General features: G+C 51.3%; 1 protein-coding gene across 2 annotated transcripts in view; it reads right to left on the bottom strand.

Annotated features, from left to right (window-relative positions):
- Nucleotides 1-225: 225 nt before the first annotated feature.
- MAP6 (microtubule associated protein 6) overlaps nt 226-20660 on the bottom strand; it is a 33575-nt gene continuing 13140 nt past the window's right edge. Inside the window, exons 2-5 of one of the 2 annotated variants that reach the window (XM_027717848.2) lie at nt 12824-13037; nt 10825-11021; nt 4770-4831; nt 517-4576 (exon numbers count right to left, since the gene is read on the bottom strand). In XM_027717848.2, the coding sequence (XP_027573649.1) occupies nt 4816-4831; nt 10825-11021; nt 12824-13037 (427 nt within the window). In that variant the 3' untranslated portion in view covers nt 517-4576; nt 4770-4815. Of the gene's footprint in view, nt 494-516; nt 4577-4769; nt 4832-10824; nt 11022-12823; nt 13038-20660 lie in introns of those variants that run through there. The other variant, XM_027717847.2, reaches the window with a different exon arrangement.

Here is a 20660-nt window from a genome sequence, read left to right as displayed (position 1 = left end):
CCCTGGAGAAGGGAAGGTTGTGTGGAGACCTCACAGCACCCTCCAGGTTCTGAAGGGGCTACAGGGAAACCAGAGAGGGGCTGTTCAACAGGAACTGGAGTGACAGGCCAAGGGGAGTGGGTACAAACAGAAAGAGTAGATTTAGAATAGATATTTGTGAGAGACCCAAGTGCTGTTTCACAGCTACGAATAAAGGGAGAACTGGACCCATTTTTCTTTCTCTGACTTTACTGTACTTACATCAAGGCACAGACATGCTAAACTTCATCACACAGCTCCTGGTGACATAACTCCACGTGCTTGAGAGACAGGAGAAGGTGTCACTGAGCTCTGCTCGTCGGCTCTATTGGAGGCCGCCAGGCCATACACATTCCATGCAGACTATCCGTGTGCTCCAGCGGCTGCTCGGAGGAGTTCCCGACCTCACGAGGGTTGGTCCTGCACCAAGGTACTTGGCTCTTGCTCTGTAGCACCAGGGTTTTTCTCAGGGGTCCTGGAAGCAGAGAAAGAGCATCATTGCAAAGCTGTCAGAGCGATCAGCTGGTGACGACAACACGGGGTTTGCCCCGTGCCCAGGGGCCCTGCAGTGCCCCCCAGGCACATGTTTGGTGTGTCCTCAGGCTGCTTGGTGAGGCTGGTCCTGGGCCCTGCAAGGAGCTGCTCCAAAACTGGGAAGGCTGGGGCTCTGGACTCCTTGTTGAGCTGTGAGCAGGACCATACCCACCATCAGCTCCAAAACGTGCTTGCCAATTGATTATAACCTGCCTGGAACGGGTTTGACACCTTGCTGTGTGACTGCCCCCCAAAGCAGCAGCTTGTTCCCCTCGAGGTGGGTGCTGGAAACCCTGTCCCGGGGGAGCCAAGTTCTTGTGCTGCTCAGGAAGGACCTGGCTCCTCTCAAAACAACCAGCCCTCTCAAAACAAGCCCAGCCCACATATCCTAACCCCAGTGTGAGAGTACCTCTCCTCTTCCATGCCCCCAGGAGACACCAGGGGGTGAGGGCTGATCCATCCAGGCCCTGGATGCCTGCTGGGATCAGCTCTGGAGCCAGCCCTGTACCTGAGGTGCTGGAGGAAAGGCTGGGTCTTGCAGAAGCGCAGAGGGAGGGATGGGGAAAGGAAAGAGCTGCAGGGAACAAGGGAATCAATCTTCATTAGGAGAGAGAAGGAGGATCTGCAGCGATGAGGAGAGAGGTGTGATGGATGGGGAGGGATCTGTGAGGCTGCAGGAAGGCAGAAAGCAGATGGAGAGGCAGGAGAAACCTGCCTGGCTTTCAAATGGGCAGCTTTACACGGTGGTTGCATCAAGGCACTGTGGAGATGCCCATTCACCCCCCAGCCCGACGCTGTCTTTGGGAATGGTTCCAGCTCAGAGGAGGGAAGGAGGTGCTGACACCATGGCCAGGAGGCCAGGGGCTGGTGACCATCTCCTTGGCCCATGAAACCAGCCCAGCCCAGACACAGGAGTCCAACCACTCCTGCAGGAGAGGCTCGTGGGGCAGCACCATGTGGAGGAGCCTGGCAGGACCATGTGGAGGAGCCTGGCAGGACCATGTGGAGGAACCTGGCAGGACAGCTCTCCCTCAAATCCTCACCCTGGCCCTACCCTGCGTGCTGACCACGAGGAGCCCTTTGCTGCCAGAAGCTGTTGGCAGAGGGTGGGAGGAAATCTTGCTGAGTTCTTTCCAGTTCCTATGGGCTTGAGGTGAACCCAGCACCATAAATCAGAGGATTAGGGGAAAATGCTCAGGCTGTCCTGTGCCAGTGTGTATGTGATGATCCAGGCTCAACAGGATCCAGGGGAGCCAACGCCTCTCCCTTGGTGTCCAACCCCACTCTTTCTGCTGCCCTGCATTTCAGAATAGAGCTTGGAAAGCAAAAACAGCTCTGAAGCAACATAAACTCTCTGTCATCCATCAACATTTTTCCTGAGCCCTTGCCAGAGTCACCAGGGGACTTCTCAGCAGCACTGGGCTGGTCCCTCTCTGCCGAGGCTGAAAGCTGGTGCATGCAGTGTATGTTCTTCATTTTAATCTACTGGCTCTCTTCCCGTGACTGGCTGCATCCTTCAGCCATGGATTTCAGGCTAAGACCCAGCCTCCTGGAGAAGAAAGAGTCTGCATCCCATCCCCATCCCCATCTCCATCTCCATCATCTCCACCTCCATCCCCTGGTTTCCTATTTGTTTGCACTGGATACAGACAACTGTGTGACTGTCTGTCCCAGTAAAGCTCATTCCAAACTGGGAGGAGTGTGAGGAGGAGGTGATTCCGGTTTTGTCTCCAGGGCCACCAGAGGATGCAGAGCAGGACCAGCCCTGGCTGCTCTCTGCGGGGCTGCACAGCGAGGTCTGGCTCTTGGCAAGAGGGAGCTGGGAGGGTGCAAGGCAGCATTCCAGCCTTGCTCTGCACCCCAGCAACCAGAGGGGCTGCTGTCACTGCACAGCTTGGGGGAGACCTGGAAACCTGCCCCAGTTTGGGGCCAGCAAGGTCTGGAGGAGGAGAAGGTGCCTGGTTGTGAGATCTGAGCTGACGGAGGTGTGAGGTGAGCAACAAGGACCTCAGCCCTTCGGAGTTCAAACCAAGGTCTGCCTGCAAAGCAGCAGATAGAGAAGCTCTTCCAGAGCTCTCCTGGCACAAATCTAGGTGCCAGAAGACTTCAGTGGACCCCCAAGGTCAGCTGGGGACCTCAGTGGCATATCTAGTCCTGGCCTGGGATGGAGGAAGCAAATGTTCAGGGCACCTTCTGAGCCACAAGAAACCTCCTGGGTATCCATCTCTGGAACATGCCAAGCCAGCTTCTGCTGCTTGCCCTGGGAGATGCATCTGCTTGGGCTTGCACTGACACACTTGTGCCCGCTGTTCTCTGTCCCAGAGCAATGACGTTCCTTTACCATCAGCTGCTTCTGCTCTGGGCTACAAGAGTTCTCCTTCACTCTCCTCGCCTGCTGCATCTGTTGAGCCACCTGGCAGCACAGGACACCTCTGCAGGGAGCTGGAGGAAGGCCAACCTCTTTATCAGATGCACCAGGGTGGCAAAGGACAGGAGGTGCTGCAGCTCCAAGTGTGCCAGCAGAGCTCGTCCCTGGGGCTGTAAAAGAGAGAAACAAAGGTACCAGAGGACAAAAGCACGAGCAGAGTGACCCCAAAAGACTGTGGGGAGAGAGGCAGCAGTGAGAACAACTGCTCCACTGGCCACAGGGACAGACACACGATGCACTTGCAGACACATCCAGTGAAGCCACACCAAGAAAGGAGAGAGAGAAGGGGCAGTCGGTGGGTGAGGTATCGTTTATTCCAAGCAGTGGGTGAGATCACCCGGTACAGGCAGAGACAAAGGCTTTACAGTCCAAGAGACAGCACACGAGACACTCGCTGCGGGGAACGGGAAGGACAAGGCTCCTGCTGGAGCTGGGAATTCAGGATGGTGTGCAGGGGAAAGGTGCTCAGGGGGAGAAAGCACAGGGTTGGAGAAGCAGCTGTGGGACAGGCAGGGAAGAGCTGGCAGGGATGAGGGAGGGGAAATGATTTTGAAGGCAAAAAGGAACAGCACCATGGGATCTGGCAGGGGTGAGGGCACTGCAGGTTGCAGGGGCAGGAGCCAACAGGGCCAGGGGTGTGTGATCAGCAGTGGAACTGGGGGAGAGGGGCGGGAGCAGAGGCAAGGGGGGCAGGGACATGCAGTGTCCTGTGGCTCCTAAGCATGATCTGTGTCAGGAAATCAAAGGTTCCTTGCTCGTGTCCCTGCTGATAAATCACAGGACAACACAATGGTCTGGAAGGATTTCAAGATCATCCAACGCCCCTGCCACGGGCAGGGACACCTTCCACTATCCCAGCTTGCTCCAAGCCCTGTCCAACCTGGCCTTGGACACTTCCAGGGATCCAGGGGCAGCCACAGTTTCTCTGGGCAAATCCCTTGGCTCCAAACAAGGTGGCCACAGCTGAGTTTGTCTTCAGTTGGGTCCTAAATCCTGAACCAGCCCAAGGAGCAGCTCAGTTCAAAGGCCAGGGGCTACTCTCCATGTTTCCCTATCCTGACCGCCTGGTCCTGGCACCACCATATTCTCCTGGGTGCTGTTTAACTGATAAAGACAGACCCACCCTCCACCCTGTGTCATGCCTGGTGCTCCTCACCCTCTGCCAGGAGCCAGCTCTCCAGACCCCTCCCAGAGCCAGGCAGGACGTGCAGGTCTCCCCAGGAGGACACAGGAGACCCAGCTTTGCTCAGGGGCTTGGGGCTGCTGCATGCCACAGGCTGGGGCAGGGTGGGCAGGGGACAACAGGGAGGGGGCAGAAATGCTTCCCCCTTCCATCTCTCACACCACTGAACGCACTGAAGGCACAGTTATCATTCCTCAGGGCTCTCACACGTCACTGAGGTCTGTCACTGCTCCTCATCCATCATTTTCCCGGTGGCTGGTCCTTGGCTTCCCTGGAGCAGACTGCCTGCAGGGAGGGCTGGCCTTTTAGGAAGCAGAAAGATGCCTTCAATCCATTAGCAGGATTTTCTTTCATCCTTGCCTCACATCTTCTCCACAGGACCGTCAGGATTAGGGAGCTGTTCCCGAGGCACCCTGCAACAGAAATGAGGTGTTCACAAGCAGCTCAGAGTTCCTGACAGACCAGCAGTCCTGAGGTGCTCAGAGCTCTGTCACCCCCATCCCACACCCCCCAGCTTGGGAGCAGACCCAGTGGCACTGGGGGGATTGCTCCCAGCCCAGAAAGGTCACGGGTACAAGGACAATTCCCCAGTGGGATCAAACTTACCATGGCACTGCTGGAACCAGGCAGAGCTGAAGCCCATGTCTGAACATCACAGTACTTCCCAGCTGTGGAAAAGATACTGTTCTTAGAGCTGAGCACATCCATATCATCCTGCTCATACTAGAGAATTTCTTCTTCCTGCATGGCTCCTCTTCTGGAGCTGATGCCACTCTTGGGGATGGCAGTTATTCCTTGGATGTTGGGAGACACAACTTATGACAGAGGCATCTTCTTAAAAAGTCCCTTTCTCTCCTGCACTGGCACATCTTTAAATAAACCCTAAATCCAGAGAATATTATGACACACAAGAGGCTGCATTTGTACAAGGGCTGACATGTCAGCTGATGAAACATCTGCACTCATCCTTTCACCAGCCAGGGATGTAACAACGATCACTGAGGTTTTCAGAGGAAGCTGAGAGATTTGGAAGTGTCAGCGCTGATAAATCTCAGTCCTGTGCCCAGGCTGGAATGGAAGGATGGGGAGTAACAAGGGGGAACTTCCCCATCCCCCCATGCACAAGGATCCCAGGTGTGCACACAGGGTATGTAAAAGCAGTTCATTAACACGGGAAGGATGGAGGCCACTCCTCGTGGGGCTGCTCAGGGCAGGCAGGGTGACACCTCTGCAAAGCCACGCTCAGGTCACAGCATTATTTAGGCTGGAAAACACCTCTAAGATGCTCTGTTATCAAGAGTTCGAGAAGAAGACTTTTGGCTCTTTAAATTCCAGTTATTCTCCCCCTCGTTGTCCACTCCCCCAGACCCCAACACTGACCATTAGGGTGGGAGCAGGTGGGGTCCCCATCCATGCTGCAGCATGGAAAAGCCCCTGGACCTTTGTGTCATGGGAGAAACATTTCTTTGGCCATTATGGAATTGTCACAGACAATCCCCAAGAATGACAGATCCCTTAAAAATGAACATTTTCTCCAGTACCAGCTGTGGAGGGTGAAATGGTAAATCCCCTGACCTACAGCCCAGCTGAAACACTGCAAAGGTCACCCAGGGGTGTGTGGCTGATGGATGGATGGAGCTGGTGGGGAAGGGGACAGGGAAGGCAGGGTGGTACAGCAGGACATCAGAAAGCAGCACTGGTATCAGCAGGTGGAATAAATTCAGGCAGTGATCTGTAAACCAGGCAGGGATGTGCAATAGCCCCCAGCAGCAGTAAGGCAGAGAAGGGTTGGTGCTCCAGGGAGGTAACAGAGCTGTGCTGGAGGAGAGATTTCAGAGTTATAGACCTTTAAGACCATCTAGTTGCAAACTCCCTACCATGGGACACCTTCCACTAGACCAGGTTGCTCAAAAATACAATAGTTTTCCTCAGGTCAGTGGGGATTTTATTGGAGCGTCCATTAAAAGAGAAAATATGACTAAAAATCAAAATTGCAGGCTAATTAAAAGAAAAAAAGATTAGGGTCACCACTTAAAATAAAATTGTGCCCCCAGCCCTGCTTTTTCACAACCACCATTTTCTCCAGATATCCAACACTTTCATTAATATAAAACCAGAACTCAGCGTTTCCACAGGCTCTCAAAGTGCTCAACCCAAGAACTCACCACCTCCTTTCAGCGAGGGTTTACAGCCCCTTGACCCCTCATGGGCTTTTCAGGTGGTTTCCACAAGAGTCCCAGAATGGTTTGGATTGGAAGGGACCTCAAACCTCATCTCATTCCAACCCCCTGCCATGGGCAGGGACACCTCCCACTAGACCAGGTTGCCCAGGCTTGGTTTTGGGAGAAAAGCAAAGCTGTAGGCAGTTGGAAAGGTGTCATTAACATTGGAAAAGGGTGTGCAATCATCTCATCCACATCACCTCCCCTCCCTCCAGCTCTCTGTGGGGTTTGCTCCCTGAGCCACTGAAGGTGGGCACGAGAGGGCTCAGCAGGGCTCTCACTTCACAGATGCTCTGCTCACAGACATTTCACATGGAAAATAAAGGCAAACCTGCTCCAACCACACGGCTTCACTGCCCTCTGAGTGCTCCAGGCTAGTCTGGGGTAAGCAGCCACCTAAAGGGAGCCAGGCTGTGCCTACGGAAGGGAACTGCCTATGGAAGGGGCAGCTCTAACAACACAAGCCTGATTTCAGTTGGAAGGGCGTTTCTTTCACTGAACTGTGCTTCTTATCGAGAAAACAAGCTCCAGGAGGTGGTATTCGTCTTCAGCATTTATTTATCATTGGAAAAAGAACCCTTTGAGCAAGCAAAGATCACAAGCACGTCACAATCAATTGGCTATACATTAATTTGTGTGTGTGTGTGTGTGTGTGTGTGTGTCACTCTCATCAGAACAGCAACAAGGAGAAAGCACCACGAGGAGGTGTGCTCAACATGTTTACAAGAGACAATCCGTGATATGCAACCAAACCCAGGCCACAAAATATTAATTAGACACTTCCTATCTGCCTCCAAGAGGCGAGAGTTTGTGGAATTCGTGGGTGCCAGGTCTGCACACCCAGCAGATGGAGAAGCAGGTGATTGGTGTGCGAAGCGTCAGGGAAACAGGAGCTCAGTCAGCAAATTAGCACCATTTTGCAGAAAGGAGTAACAGTACAATACAGTGAAAATGCAAAAGCAAGCAACAGACAGCACAGGAACTCTCACACAGGGTAAAAAGCAAAACAATTTTTTTTTTCTTTCTTTTTTTACAAGGAAAGCAGAACATAATTACAGATCAGCATCGTGGGAGCTGCAAACACAGAACAGCAGAGCAGTTTCCCAGCGGGATCGACAAGCTCAGAGCCCAAAGTGAACTTGGAACGGCAGAGATTTGGTCTCCTTTCTGATAAACCTGAGTGGGTTGGATGGGCACAGAGCCTGGGGAGGGCAGAGTGGGCAGGGTTTCCCCCTGAGGCTCGGCTCTGCTGCGTTTCCTGGCGTTCAGTGCAGTGCTAACTGTGTGCTGGGGGGGGGTTGGATGCATGCTGAGACCTGCTGCACATGGAGCACAGCCCAAGGATGTCTATCCCAGTTCTGTTGCTGTTGAGAGGGGGGTCTCCAGGCCCTACCAGTCTCCCAGAAAAAAAACCCTCCAAGGACCATTCAGGTGGCCAAAATAGGCGGCTCGATGGCCCTTGGGAAGTTCCTTCCTAGGGTGGGAATTTGGACCCCTGGCTAACACTCCACACCTGGCTTTGTACTGAGCTCATGGAATGGTTTGGGTTGGAAGGGCCTTAAAGACCACCGAGATCCAAGCCCCCTGCCACCAAAAAACTTCATGTGCTAAGGAACACCAAGCCATGCTGTGACCACTCACTGTGCACGTTCCACTCAGACACTGGGATGGATGCTCTCCATTGAGAAGGAGCAATCCCAGAGCTCATGGAGGTTCAGTCGATCCAGAGTCATGGAGACGCTTTGATTAGGTGGTCTGAGCACCTGAATCATGTTCCTTGGGCAAAATTTAGTTAACCTTGAAGCCAAGGGCTAAATTCCCCCTGAACTCAAGGCGAGACGGTGGCAAAGCGTGAACGTGTCCCTTTCAATGGGACACTCGGGGCCAAAAATAACAGGGACAACTGTTTGGTGTGGTCTGTCCTTCTGTCAGATTGGTGTGTTGGGCTACTGGGAACTGTCTAGTGCCTTCCTGACGTGTCCTGCCTGCTGTGACACATCATCTTCAGGGCTGGTGCCACATCCTGCGACAGCAGAGGATGCTACTGAGGAGTGGGAAGATGCATGAAGCACCTCAAAAGCCAAGGAATCACACCGAGCCTTGGGAGCTTCTCTGGCCAGTTGTCCCTTGTGGGTGGGAAGAGCTGTGAGCACACTCTTCTCCCCCAGCTCAGTGCTGGAGACAGAGCTGAGCTGCTGCAGGGGCTTCTGAGCACTCAGGAAAGCAATGGTCAGTATGCACAGGTCAGCATCTCCATGAGGGCATGCACATCAAAATTAAAAGAAAAAAAAAAAAAGCACTACATTCACAAAGATTTCCACAGTTTTACTTCCTGGAGGATTTTCCCTGGTTTCCTCCCAAACAGCGGAGGTTTAAATATATATATATATTTCTATATATGAATATATATTTTCCACAGACACAACCTGACTAGCTCATAGCACACAGTTCTAACACAGCTAAGCTTTGGAAACACACCACTGGGTTCAGAACACTACACTCACTGCTACTCGAAGGGTTAGGCTGTCAGCAAGGCAAACAGGACACGTCACACGACACACTGAACGTGGCACTTACTCAGCACTAAGGCCAGCAAACCTCACTACCTGTACAGCACAGAGCTTCCCTCCCCTTGGGAAACTCCCTCGCAGCCTTGCAGCCCACCACTCATTTATGTTTCCAAAAAAAACCCCAATCCTGATGGGGTGAGACCCCAAAAGTGGGACTCCTCATCCTCCCAACACATCCCTTTCTCTGTTATGTTTCACATCCCTAAAACACCCTGGGCAGTGAGACTTTCCTCATCCCAATGCCTCCCTACCCTACCTCCCACCTCTCTCTCCGTCCTTCCCAACTGTCCTCCGGGAGTTTCACGCTGGACTTCACGTTAGGAGAGAAATTTTGGGGCTGCCAAAATAAAAAATGAGAACCCTGCACCTTGACTTGAGGCCTCTCTGCTACGGGAGAGTTCAACAGCTCAGTTTGGTGGGATCAAGGTAAGTCCTCATGTATTTAGGACCCAATCCAGGAGTTAGGCACAATAAATTTGGATTGGGACCACAGCTCTCCCAGCTCCCACTGCTGCAGTGACCCAGGTTCTGGGGGATGCAGGGCCAGCCTGTTGGGCCAGGTCACACTGCTGACAAATGGTCCTGCCGTGTTCAGAGCTTCCAAACTGGGCTGTGGGGATTTCCTGCAGTAAGGGCACAGTAAATAGGATTGGAACCCTGAGATCTTGTCTGGAGGGACTCTAGGGATCCCAGCATCTTTTTCTGTGGCCCTCTTGGGATGCTTATGAGCCCACGTGAACCCCAGCAACCGGAAGGGTCAGCACAGCAGGGGCCGACAGCTCCAGCCGACCTCGGTGACACGGTTCTTTCTACCTCTTGGAAAGGCACCCCTGCAAACCAAACCTCCTTCTGAAACCTAACTCTGCCTGCTGGCACCCCAGGAGTGAAAAAAGCAGACCAAGATTCCAACCAAACCGGGAATAACTAAAAAGGCCCATAACCTGGGGGAAACAATAGGGAAGAACAACCTGCTGATAACCCCGTCTAACCTGCCAGGGGCTTGGAAAGTCTTCACTGCTCTCTGTGCCTTCCCTCACTCATTTTTTTATTTAAAATCAAGGACTTCAAGTGGTTTTGAGGGTGAAGGTGCCTTGATGCAGCTGGACCTGCCCCCAACTACCCTGGGGGAGGATTTGGCCCTTAATTTCCACGGGATCTCCTTTCCCGTTGCTTCTTGGAGCAGAAATCCCACCAGTGCCACCAGGGGGAATCACTCTCGGCCACACCACTGGTTCTGGTGGATTCCCAGCAGACCCATACCACTGGTTCTGGTGGATTCCCAGCAGACCCATACCACTGGTTCTGGTGGATTCCCAGCAGATCCACACCACTGGTTCTGGTGGATTCCCAGCAGATCCACAGCACCATGAATGAACCTGATCCTCTCTGCCTCCAAAACCCTTCACCCGCCGGCACCAGTGGGAGACGACCCAACAAGGGCCAACCCAAAAGGGCCTCCTGGGATGAGAGCAGAGCCCTTTCGTGGCTCCACGGGCACTTCCACGCTGGCAAAGCCCTGAAGGACCAGCCCAAGGAAAGGGCCAGGCTGTTGGATGCAACCATGATCCATCACCTCCATCTCCTACGCCCTGCTCGTGCATTCCCACGTCCCTCACTCTGTGCAGAGCCGTGTTGTGCAGGCAAAGCAGAACAACCTGACCTCAGAAACAAGGATTCCCTAATCCTCCTTGGAAATAAAACAGAAAAGCTTCTAATACAATCAGAACAAAAAGCAGATTAGAAGCCTCTAATTAATTTTGTGGCCTTTATTTAATCAAATGGGTGGGAGGGGGGCAAAAAAAGAAGGAAAAAAGAAAGAAAAGGGGAAAAAAAAAAACGAGTAAGAAAGGAAAGTGCAGTGACATTTACTCTTTTGCCTCAGCCAGTTTATTGTTCATCTCTTTACTTTTCTCCTTGTCCTCTGGCTTTGCTGTGTTGGAGGTCTCGGCGCTCTTTTTCTTGGCAGCCCGGCCAGATGCAATCTGCTTGTCTTTGGCCTTTTTCAGGGGTTTATGGCTTGTTGTGGTCTTTTTTGGTTTGGAAGGCTTTATGCTAGGCTTTTCCACCTGCATGGAGGACAGGCAAAACGACAACAGACAAGGAGAGAGAGAGACAGAGACAGAGACAGAGAGACACAAGGACAGGTGGAAAACAGGATTTAGATCAGAAACAGCACAAATGTTCCTCGTCCGCTCAGCTCTGCCTTGCCACGAAGGAGGGGAGCAGCTGGGCTCATGCTGGCTTGCAAATGGCCAGCTCCTTTGCTGATGCCCTGAAGCCACAGAGCCCCTGGAGCCAGCAGAGCCTGTTGCATCCAGATCAGGACACAGCAGGATGAACAGGAGAGGGAATATTATCAGGCATTTTAGCAATTCCCTCATCTCTCTCTGACTTCAGGAAGGGCTTCGCAAGCCCACAGGGGATTGTCTCTCTCTGGGCTGGAAGCAGAGAAATGATGCTCAGGACAAAGAGGCTGCTACAAATCCCCGCCCTTCCTGCGGGACAGGACTCCTCTATCTGTTCTTAACAGATTCCCACAGCACAGGAAAATTCCTTGGGGATACCTGGGGCACAGGACACTGACTGGCACCTGGAGAAAAGTGCACAACAGCGTCTTGTTTCTGCAGCCCCCAAAATAGGAAGAACAGCTACAAACTTAAGGAGGAACAGAAGCCTTTAGCTCCTCCGTGCCTGCCCTGCCACCCCTCTGGGTCCTCACAGATCCAACACTCCTGAACTCTGGGAAGGACTAATGGTCCTGGTTTCAAATTGCAGGCTCCTTTCAAATGCAGATCCACCACTGCTCCTGGAAAACAAGGCTGGAAGACATTTCAGCTCAGGCCCTTCTCCACACATGTCCTGGGTCTGATCAAAGCCAGGAGTGGGTACTGTCACTCTCTGTGCTCTGAATTAACTGCAGATGAGGATCTGGCTCTTACCATGTTGTTCCTGGGAAAAAGAGCAATGTGGAGTTCCTATAGTTTTAGAGGGAGAAACAGAAAGCTGCCTAGATAATCATGTGGGAAATGACAACACAAAACCCTCTTCATCTGGGCCCTGCCCTCACTCCTCAGTTTGACACAGGGCACTATTCTCTCCAAAGTGCACCGAGCTGTTCTAGAGCCCATAGGATTAAAGGATGGTTTGGATTGGAAGAGTCCTTAAAGACCATCTATTTGCAACCCCCTGCCACGGGCAGGGACACCTTCCACTAGCCCAGGCTGCTCCAAGCCCTGTCCAACCTGGCCTTGGACACTTCCAGGGATCCAGGGGCAGCCACAGCTTCTCTGGGCAACCTGGGCCAGGGCCTCCCAACCTCACAGCCAACAATTCCTTCCCAATATCCCACCTAACCCTGCCCTCTGGCAGTGAGAAGCCATTCCCTGTGTTGTCCCCAGTCCCTCTCCAGCTCTCCTGGAGCCCCTTTAGGCCCTGCCAGGGGCTCTCAGCTCTCCCTGGAGCCTTCTCTTCTCCAGGTGAACCCCCCCCAGCTCTCCCAGCCTGGCTCCAGAGCAGAGGGGCTCCAGCCCTGGCAGCAGCTCCGGGGCTCCTCTGGACTCTCTCCAGCAGCTCCACGTCCCTGTGCTGTTGTTCCCCAGGGCTGGAAGCAGCTCTGCCCCCACCCGAGGGGGCAGAGGGGCAGAACCCCCCCCTCCCCTGCTGCCCACGCTCCCTGTGGGACCAGCCCAGGGCACGGGAGGTTTCTGGGCTGCCAGAGCACGTGGCCGGGGCACGTTTAGCTCTCCCTCCACCACCAGGTGCAAGGTGGATCCCCAGCTGGCCAGAAGGAAGACGCCCCAGGAGGGGTCTGAAGGCAGCGTGTCCAGCCCTGCCCTGTGGGTTGGACGTGTCCCCCCGGGCCCCTCACCTTGGGAGGTTCTTTGTAGGGCTCGCTGTAGAGGGTGCGTATCCTCCTGCGCTCCAGGTATTTGTTGTCCGCTGGAGAAGGCTTGCTGGTTTCCCCCTTGAACTGGGCGCTGTAACTGGTCTCGTGGATCATCTTCTCCTCCGGGGGTTTGTACTGGGGCTTGGCCCGGATCGCTTTCACCGGCTTGACGTCGATCCAGGGCCGGAACTCGTTCCTGAGGGGTCAAAGGGAAGCAGGTTCAGGGATCCAGCAGTGGGTGGAATCCCACGTTGCTCAGCGACATAGAAACAGGCTCCTTTTTTACCTCACCCAAAACCCACCGACAAATTACGAGGAAGTGAAAAGAAACATGGTCTGTTAACATCAGCCAGCCCTGGGCACCCCTCGGCCACGCCTGTGAGGACAGAATTGTGTGATTCCACCTGTACTGCACCAAACTGTGCTCAGCAGTTCAGTTAATCCCATACTAACAGATAAAATATTGGGATAAACAGGTAAATAATCAAGAGAAAGCTGTCTTAGATGCACAGTCTGTCAGGTGGAGCTATGGCTTCTCTTTATTAGCTCACAGTGAATTCCTGAGTTACAGGAAAAAAATAACCCCATCTTTCATTTCTTTTGGACAGAGCTGCAACCTTTTGGAGGAAGAAAACCCAAACATGCTTGAAAGACTTTTAACATCTGCTGGACACGTTCCACAACCTCCTTCTCTTGTTTTTTCCAGTTCTTCCCAGCACAGCACCAACATCTGCTCAGTTTTGAAGCAAACCCTTTCATTTTTCTCTCTAAAAATCTATATTCATCTGAGAATGGGGATGGAGAGACCCAAATGTGTTGGTACCTTGCAGGGGTTGTGCTCAGACACAGCCCAAGGCAGTGTTTAGGTCCTTAAAACTCCAGTGCAAGCCAGGAGTTATCCCAACAGTGGTGACAAAAGCCCTCTGCAGAGGGGTGAGTTTTCCTTGGAAATCCCAGAGTTTGGTTTGGGAATGGTTTGGGTCGAGAGGGACCTTAAAGCTCATTTCATTCCAACCCCTTTTCATTTTCTTGCCTTAATTTCAGGGCTTCTGAGGCAATGGGATCTCTGAGCTGCAGACCCTGCCCCTCCTGCCCCGTTCCATGTTTTTGGGCTGTGTTACTCATTTTCAGCCCGGATTATGAGGGAAATGAACTCTGTGTGAGGGTACTGCCAGTCAATCCCTTCCCATAATAGCTCTGAACATCTTAATCAGCTTCAACCAAATTTGACAAATGGGCATGGGGTTATTCAGCTTTCCCTTTTACGAGGATAAGCAGCTGGAGCGAGTCCAGGGGCTCAGGAAAGCTTCAGTTTGGACATGCACACATCACCAGAGGATGCTCAGACAGGGCTCCAGAAGGTCATCCAGTGCCCTCAGGGACTGGGAATCCAGGATCCTTTCCATGTGCAGGATCAGGGCAGCTCCCTGCCTGCTCACTGCTACACTTCTCATTCCCACAATCCCTCAGGAAAATGGGAAACCCCATTTCTCTTCCAAGGGAACTGCTGCCTGCAGGATGAGCTCAGTGCCTCTCTGGGCTCTGTTCATGGATGGGAAAGCAAACATGGAGCACGTGTGAGATACTCACAAATACCCCCCCGGAAGTTGGTATTGTTGTCTCTGAGCCACATCCCAGCTCCTACTCTCCATCCTTAGTGTTGCTTCTACCTACATTGACTTTTTATTTTACCTGTATTTCCTAATTTCTCTCCCTCTTTCCTCTTCAGCCCTCCCTGGGCTTGGACAATGCTGCCAAAGGCAGGGATGCTCCCTCTTTGAGGGATGCTGTTCCTCAGGAAACCACTGCACTGAATGAGCAACACGTGAATTGAAGGCTTTTCCATTTGAAAAAAACCATTCCATTCCCATTTGAAGACATTCCCAATAGAAGACTTTCCCATTCATTTGTCCACAGGTATTTCTCTGCAGCCCATTGTTAAAATATCCCTCCTGCATGACGGGTTTGGAGAGAAAGGAGGAAGAAACACGTTTGAAGAACTGGATTAAAGACATGAATATATGACTGACAAACTGCTCTCCAGGGCTTGCAGAGGAGCAGAAGGAGGACACAATCTCAAACCATTTACTACAGCTACATCTGATGCTCCAGGATATTTATGTCACTCAGAGATGTTGTATCATAAATTTAAATACTCCTTATATGCAGCAAAGAAGTGAGGGGAAAACCAGCAGCTTAAAAAGTTAATTATTTTATTTTTTTTCTGTATTCTGAGAATAGTAAAATAGTAAAAACATCTGTTTGCTCCTGTAACACTAAAACTAACTCTGGTTTGGAGAGAGATCCTGCACTTGAGAGAATTCCCTCATCACTGCTTAACATCCTGAGGCCAACTGGTGGGGAAGGTGCCCAGAAGTTACAAATTCCTTTTTCAACCCGAAACAAGCCCTGAAAACATTATTTCCCCCCCTGTTTTCAGAACAACAGGTCATGCTGGTGTCCGGACCACTGGAGAATCCTGCACACCAAATCAGCTCTCAGAGTGTGCCAGACCCCATCCTAACAGAGCTCAGCTCCCAGCTCACCTAACCCTGAGCAAAGGCCTCTGTGAGGCAGCAGGGATGAGCCATGGACCAGCTCCAGGCTGGATGTGTCCAACAGGCACAGCTCAGCCCAGCTCTGGAATTCTTTATCTCCGGGATTGTCACGGCTCTTCGTTTTGCTGAGGAAGATTTGAAGAGCTGCTGCTGGTCTTGGCAGGAAACAAAGGGCCTGGACTGAAATAGCAGCAAATTACAGCTCTCCTAATTCTGTGCCTGGCTCTGGCCCCAGCCTTACAAAGAATAATTAGAATTAGTGGGGAACCCAGCGCCGACCTGAAACGGAACTGGAAATGAAACTCAGCAAAAAGGAGAATATGAGGCACCAGACGACCAAGTTCGATGGGGAAAATCCCCAGGGCAGCTAAAGAGAGTATATCCAGGAGAACTTTGGGCTGTGCAGGATGGGGCAGGTGCCTTGCAGATCCTCCAGGACCACAGCAGCCTGGGGAGGTGGGGCCTGATCCACGTCCATGAAAGCCAGGACACATCCACATCCTGTCCACATCCACCAGTGGACACCACACTGCTCCACCCACCCCTCAGTTCATTTGAACTGCATTTCCCCCTGGCTGGGTATGGCTGCAGGCAGGGGAAGGTGACCTGAATCCCCTCCATGGGACACTGGGGCTGAGCTGAGCTCCAGGCTGCCTCTGGAGATGCTCATCCAGACCCGTGTGGGCACGGATTGCCTTCATCTGCTGAGCCAGAGCAAAGCCAAGGGGGGGAAGGAAGGGGAGGACAGGGCCAGGCTTAACCACTTCAAGGCTTCCACCTCCTTTGGAGGGCTTTAAAGAGAGGCTGTGTTTGTTCAGCATCAGCACGGGGTGTTCAGGGGTTCTGCTGACAGCAGCTCCACCGGCACTGGGCCAGCCCAGTTCCCTTGTCCCAGTGTACAAAATAATGAATGGTGCAGAACTTCATGCTGGAGTCCTGCACAGAGGGGTATTTCCAGCTTAACCTGGAAAACCACAGCTCAGAGAAAAAAAGAAAAATATTCAGGTTTTTCACCAGGAAAAAAAAAAAAAATATGCTTTACAAAGTGTTAGGCCTGAAATGTTTAATTAATTCTAAAGAGAAAAGTTGGGGGGTTTTTCGGTTTCTTTAGTTCTTTCCCATCCCATTTTTTCCCCCTTATTCTACTCAGGACAACTCAAAGGGACTATGAACCTTCTTTTGAAGCAAAACACCAAAATGCTTCACAGATTGTATTTTAGAACATCACAGTTCTCTTTAATGTTCCTCTACCAAAACAGCAATGAAAAAACTAAGTAAAAAGTTTGTCTGGGATTTTCAAATTATTTTGCCTTTCTGGAATACAGTATCATTTGCTCCTAAATATCCTCCAGGTCCCTTATACCTGTTAATGCAGGAAAAGAGATGTTCAGTGACATGAAATAGTGGGAAACCTAAAATCAATGATAATGGTTGGTTGAACTCTGGAACTCAGTGCCAAAGGAGGACACTGAACTCCAGTAAATAATGAAGTTTAATTAAGTCACGGCTGTTTAGCTGGATATTGAGAGCATTCAGAGTTATCTTCAGCATTTAACTGTTCTCTAAAAACCATGGGCCAAAGCAGCAGTTATTCCATGGTGAAGGAATCTCCTCCAACCTCCCTCTGGTTGTGATCAGCCAAAGACACTGGACTGCCAGCAAATCCTGCTCTGAAAGGACTGCCCGTGTTTTGACCCTAAACTGTTCTCTTTCTAGTGTGAACAGAAAACATCCCATTGGGACTCCATATAAACAGGCTGTGCATCCTCCTGCAAACACCAGTGATTTTAAGGACAGGCCTGAGCAGTGGTCACCGCTCAGCAAGAGCCAAACTCTGACTCCCAACCCACTTCCAGCAGGAAAGGAACTGAGGTCCCTCATCCCAATTCCCATCCCAGCCTCCTTTAGTTAGAAAATCCAATTCCAACCCTCTCCTGCTGTCACTGGCCTGGCCAACACACCAGATCTGCCCCTGCCAGTGTCAGCACTGCCCTGTCCCTGCCTGTGCACCCAGTGCCCTGTCCCCAGCTCCTACATGGATGTTTAATGGCAGCTTTATCCTCTGCTGCCTGGGCTATTCTCTTGTGCACAATAATTTACTGTAAACTGGCACTGTCAATGGTATAAAGAAGCTCCTGGTGCCCAAGATAATTTTTTCCCCAAACATTAACAATCAACCTCTAAGACACACACACCCACACAAATAAACATATATATATATATATTTACACACGTGTACACAGAGCAAGTCAGTTTGGACGGGCCCATATCTAATTGTGTACTAAAACAAAGTGATATATATTAATGCAGGAATTGGAAACTTGGACAGTGGACAATGGAGTGAGTGTGAGCAGGATGGGGAGGGATCAGCATGTGGGAACATCCCCAAGCACAGAACTGGCACAGAAGAGGAGCAAAGTGCTGAGCCTTCAAGAAGGTGACTTTGGCACTGGCTGAAGGAGGTTATGAGCAAGACACCAAGATTAATGTCCTGGAAAGGATGAAGTCAAGTCATTTGGCAGAGCAGAACCATGCTGTGATCCATTTATAAAAACAGCTTCAGTCAGCAGCCCACAAATCATGGATATTGCCTTGCCTGAGGGCCATGGGCATGGACTTCCAGGGAGGAAGAATTAATAATTCCTCAGCCCAGGCTGTCGTGTTTGAAACGTCACAGACACGGGAGTGAACACTGAGAGGGCCAAGGAGTGAGGGAGAAAAGGAGCTGTGGGAGAGTAACCCCAAGAGGAACAGCCCTGCCACTGCTCACGTCTCAGTGTGGAGAAACGGGAGAGTTCAGGAGCACCCACGAGGAATAACAGCATGGAGAGGCCCTTGGATGATAGAAAGGGTGAGAGAAATCCCCACACTGAGCCTGAGTGGCCAGCCCACGCCGAGCTCCCAGGGTGACACAGCCTGACATTTCTGTGCTCGCCTGCAGAAATAACCCAGCTGTAAATGTCATGTTCACCCCTGGAAAACGGGTCAGGATCGGGTCAGAGCTCTGCCAACAGCCCATTTAACAGCCCCTGTGCCTGTTCTCCAGTGGGCAACACCCCAACCCCTCAGTGCTCCAGAAGGGCAGAGGAGTGTGAAATTTGCCACGAGGTTCAACAACCAAAGCAGCTCCAGAGCAGGGATGCTGCGAGACAGCAGCATCAGGATTGGGAACAGCACTGCCCCAGGCAGAGCAGGACGGGCTGCAGGGACCTGAACAGAGGCAGGAGAGCCAAAGTGCTCCTCTGGGAGTTTGCTGGGCCAAAGAGCATCGTGGATCTGCCTCCATTTGCAAGACAACACGTGCAACTGCACAGAAATACGGGCAACTGCATTAAGTAGGTTCCTGCATTAGGGCCCCACGGGTAAAAGTCCTCGGGAGGAAACCTTCGCGTTAGGAAAAGTGGAAGAAAATGCAAATTTAATTCAGCATTGTAAATTCTTCTCCTCTATAAGTGTGAAGGTTTTTTTTAGTGCAGTTCCTGGTGAGTGCAATGGACTCATTCAAATATCCAGCTGGAGACAGGGAAACCAGGAGCTGTCTGTCCCTGCCCCTCCCCATGGAAAGGGCACAAGGAATCACTGAATCTTTTAAGATGGAAAAGCCCTCCAAGATCATCGAGTCCAATTGTTCCTCCAGCACTGCCAAGGCCACCACTGACCCCTGTCCCCAAGTGCCACTTCCACATGGCTTTTAAATCCCTCCAGGGATGGAAATTGCACTGCCCTGGGCAGCTGTGCCAGGGCTGGACAACCCTTGACTAGTGAGCCTTGGCTCCAGTGAGATTCCTGGTGGGGGGATGTTTTTCAGCACCTCAGGTCAAGTGTCTGAAGACACAAATAGGAGAAGAATTAAAAATGCTTTATTTCAATTTAGCTCGGGTTGTGGGGATAAATACAAATGAAATAATAAAAAAAATCATAATACTAATAAAATGCATAAATACTATACAAGGCATAAATACATATAAAAATACATAAATGCTACATAAAATGCATAATAATAGAAACATTGGCACAGATATCTTTTGCAAGAACTCCTCTGGTAGAAATTCCTTGGACCCCCCTGCTGGGTCCAACCTGACAAATATTTCACAGCAAACAGTTCTGCAGCTTGAGGAGCTGCATTTCCACTGTGTCCACAAGCCAGGGACAGGGAGATGTGCTACACATCCCACAGGCAGTGTGACAGCACCACAGCCTTCCATAATGCAACACAAATGTGGATTAACCCATGTTTGGTCTGATCATCCATCTCTGCCATGCCCCACGTGGGTTTGTATTTGAGCTCGTCCCATTGCTTTACAAAATTATAAAATCTAAAGTACTTTTAGCACACAAAAGTCCCCAGCCAGTCCCTTGGACAGAGGGCTGAATTCTGTTTGCCACCTTAGGCTTTCTGTGCAATGCACCCGCTGAACTTCTCTGCAGTCGAAATTAAGAGGTTTTAACTCTTTTCAACTGGGAAAACCATAACAGGGCTGGGTGGGAACTGAGGAGATGAAGGAAGAGAGCTGAGGATTGAGCAAAGATCTTCAGATAAAGGATTACTGGGCTCAGAGAACGTGATGAAAGGCTGAGGCGGATTTCCCCTCCCATCTTTACCCTTAATGCTGTGCCATTGCAAGGGCTGCAAAACCTAGTTGTACAATTGATTTGTGCTGCAGACAGGAAGGTGCAGAGCTCCTTGCACGACATATGGGGAATTACTGGAAAGGAAACAGACGAAAATTCCCTTGAAATTGCCCCGGGTGTTGTGGGGAAGGTTGTTCTAAAAGCATGAGAGACTGGGACAAGGTGGAATGGCTTCAAACTGAAAGAAGGGAGATTTAGGTTGGATATTGGGGAGGAATTCTTCCCTGTGAGGGTGATGAGGCCCCGGCACAGGTTGCCCAGAGAAATAGAACTGGGAGGTGGGAAAAATTCCTTGGGGAGAGGACAAAGCTTAAGATGCCCCTTGGGGAGAGGACAAAGCTTAAGATGCCCATGAGTCTTTTTTGGAACCCACAAAACACAACAGCACGGGTCACCAGGGCTGTGTGGGTGTAACAGGGAGCACAGTCAGGTCCATGAGAGTCCATCCCTTTAAACAGTGTAATACTCAATCCACGCCACTTCCAGTTAACCTGTCTTTCTTTCCAAGCTCTCCCTGCCAGAGGGAGGCACAAAATTATCTGAACTGCAGGGAATTAGAAAAACTAGTGAAGAAAATGCTCGCCATTTTCCCACCCCAAGCTTGGGAAACCACCAGCACCACTTTTCCA

The sequence above is a fragment of the Pipra filicauda genome, unplaced genomic scaffold (genome assembly GCF_003945595.2).
Source record: "Pipra filicauda isolate LSUMZ 115617 unplaced genomic scaffold, ASM394559v2 scaffold352_size854550_pilon, whole genome shotgun sequence".
In the NCBI taxonomy this organism is placed as follows: domain Eukaryota; kingdom Metazoa; phylum Chordata; class Aves; order Passeriformes; family Pipridae; genus Pipra; species Pipra filicauda.
This window is presented reverse-complemented; position numbering and strand designations above follow the sequence as displayed.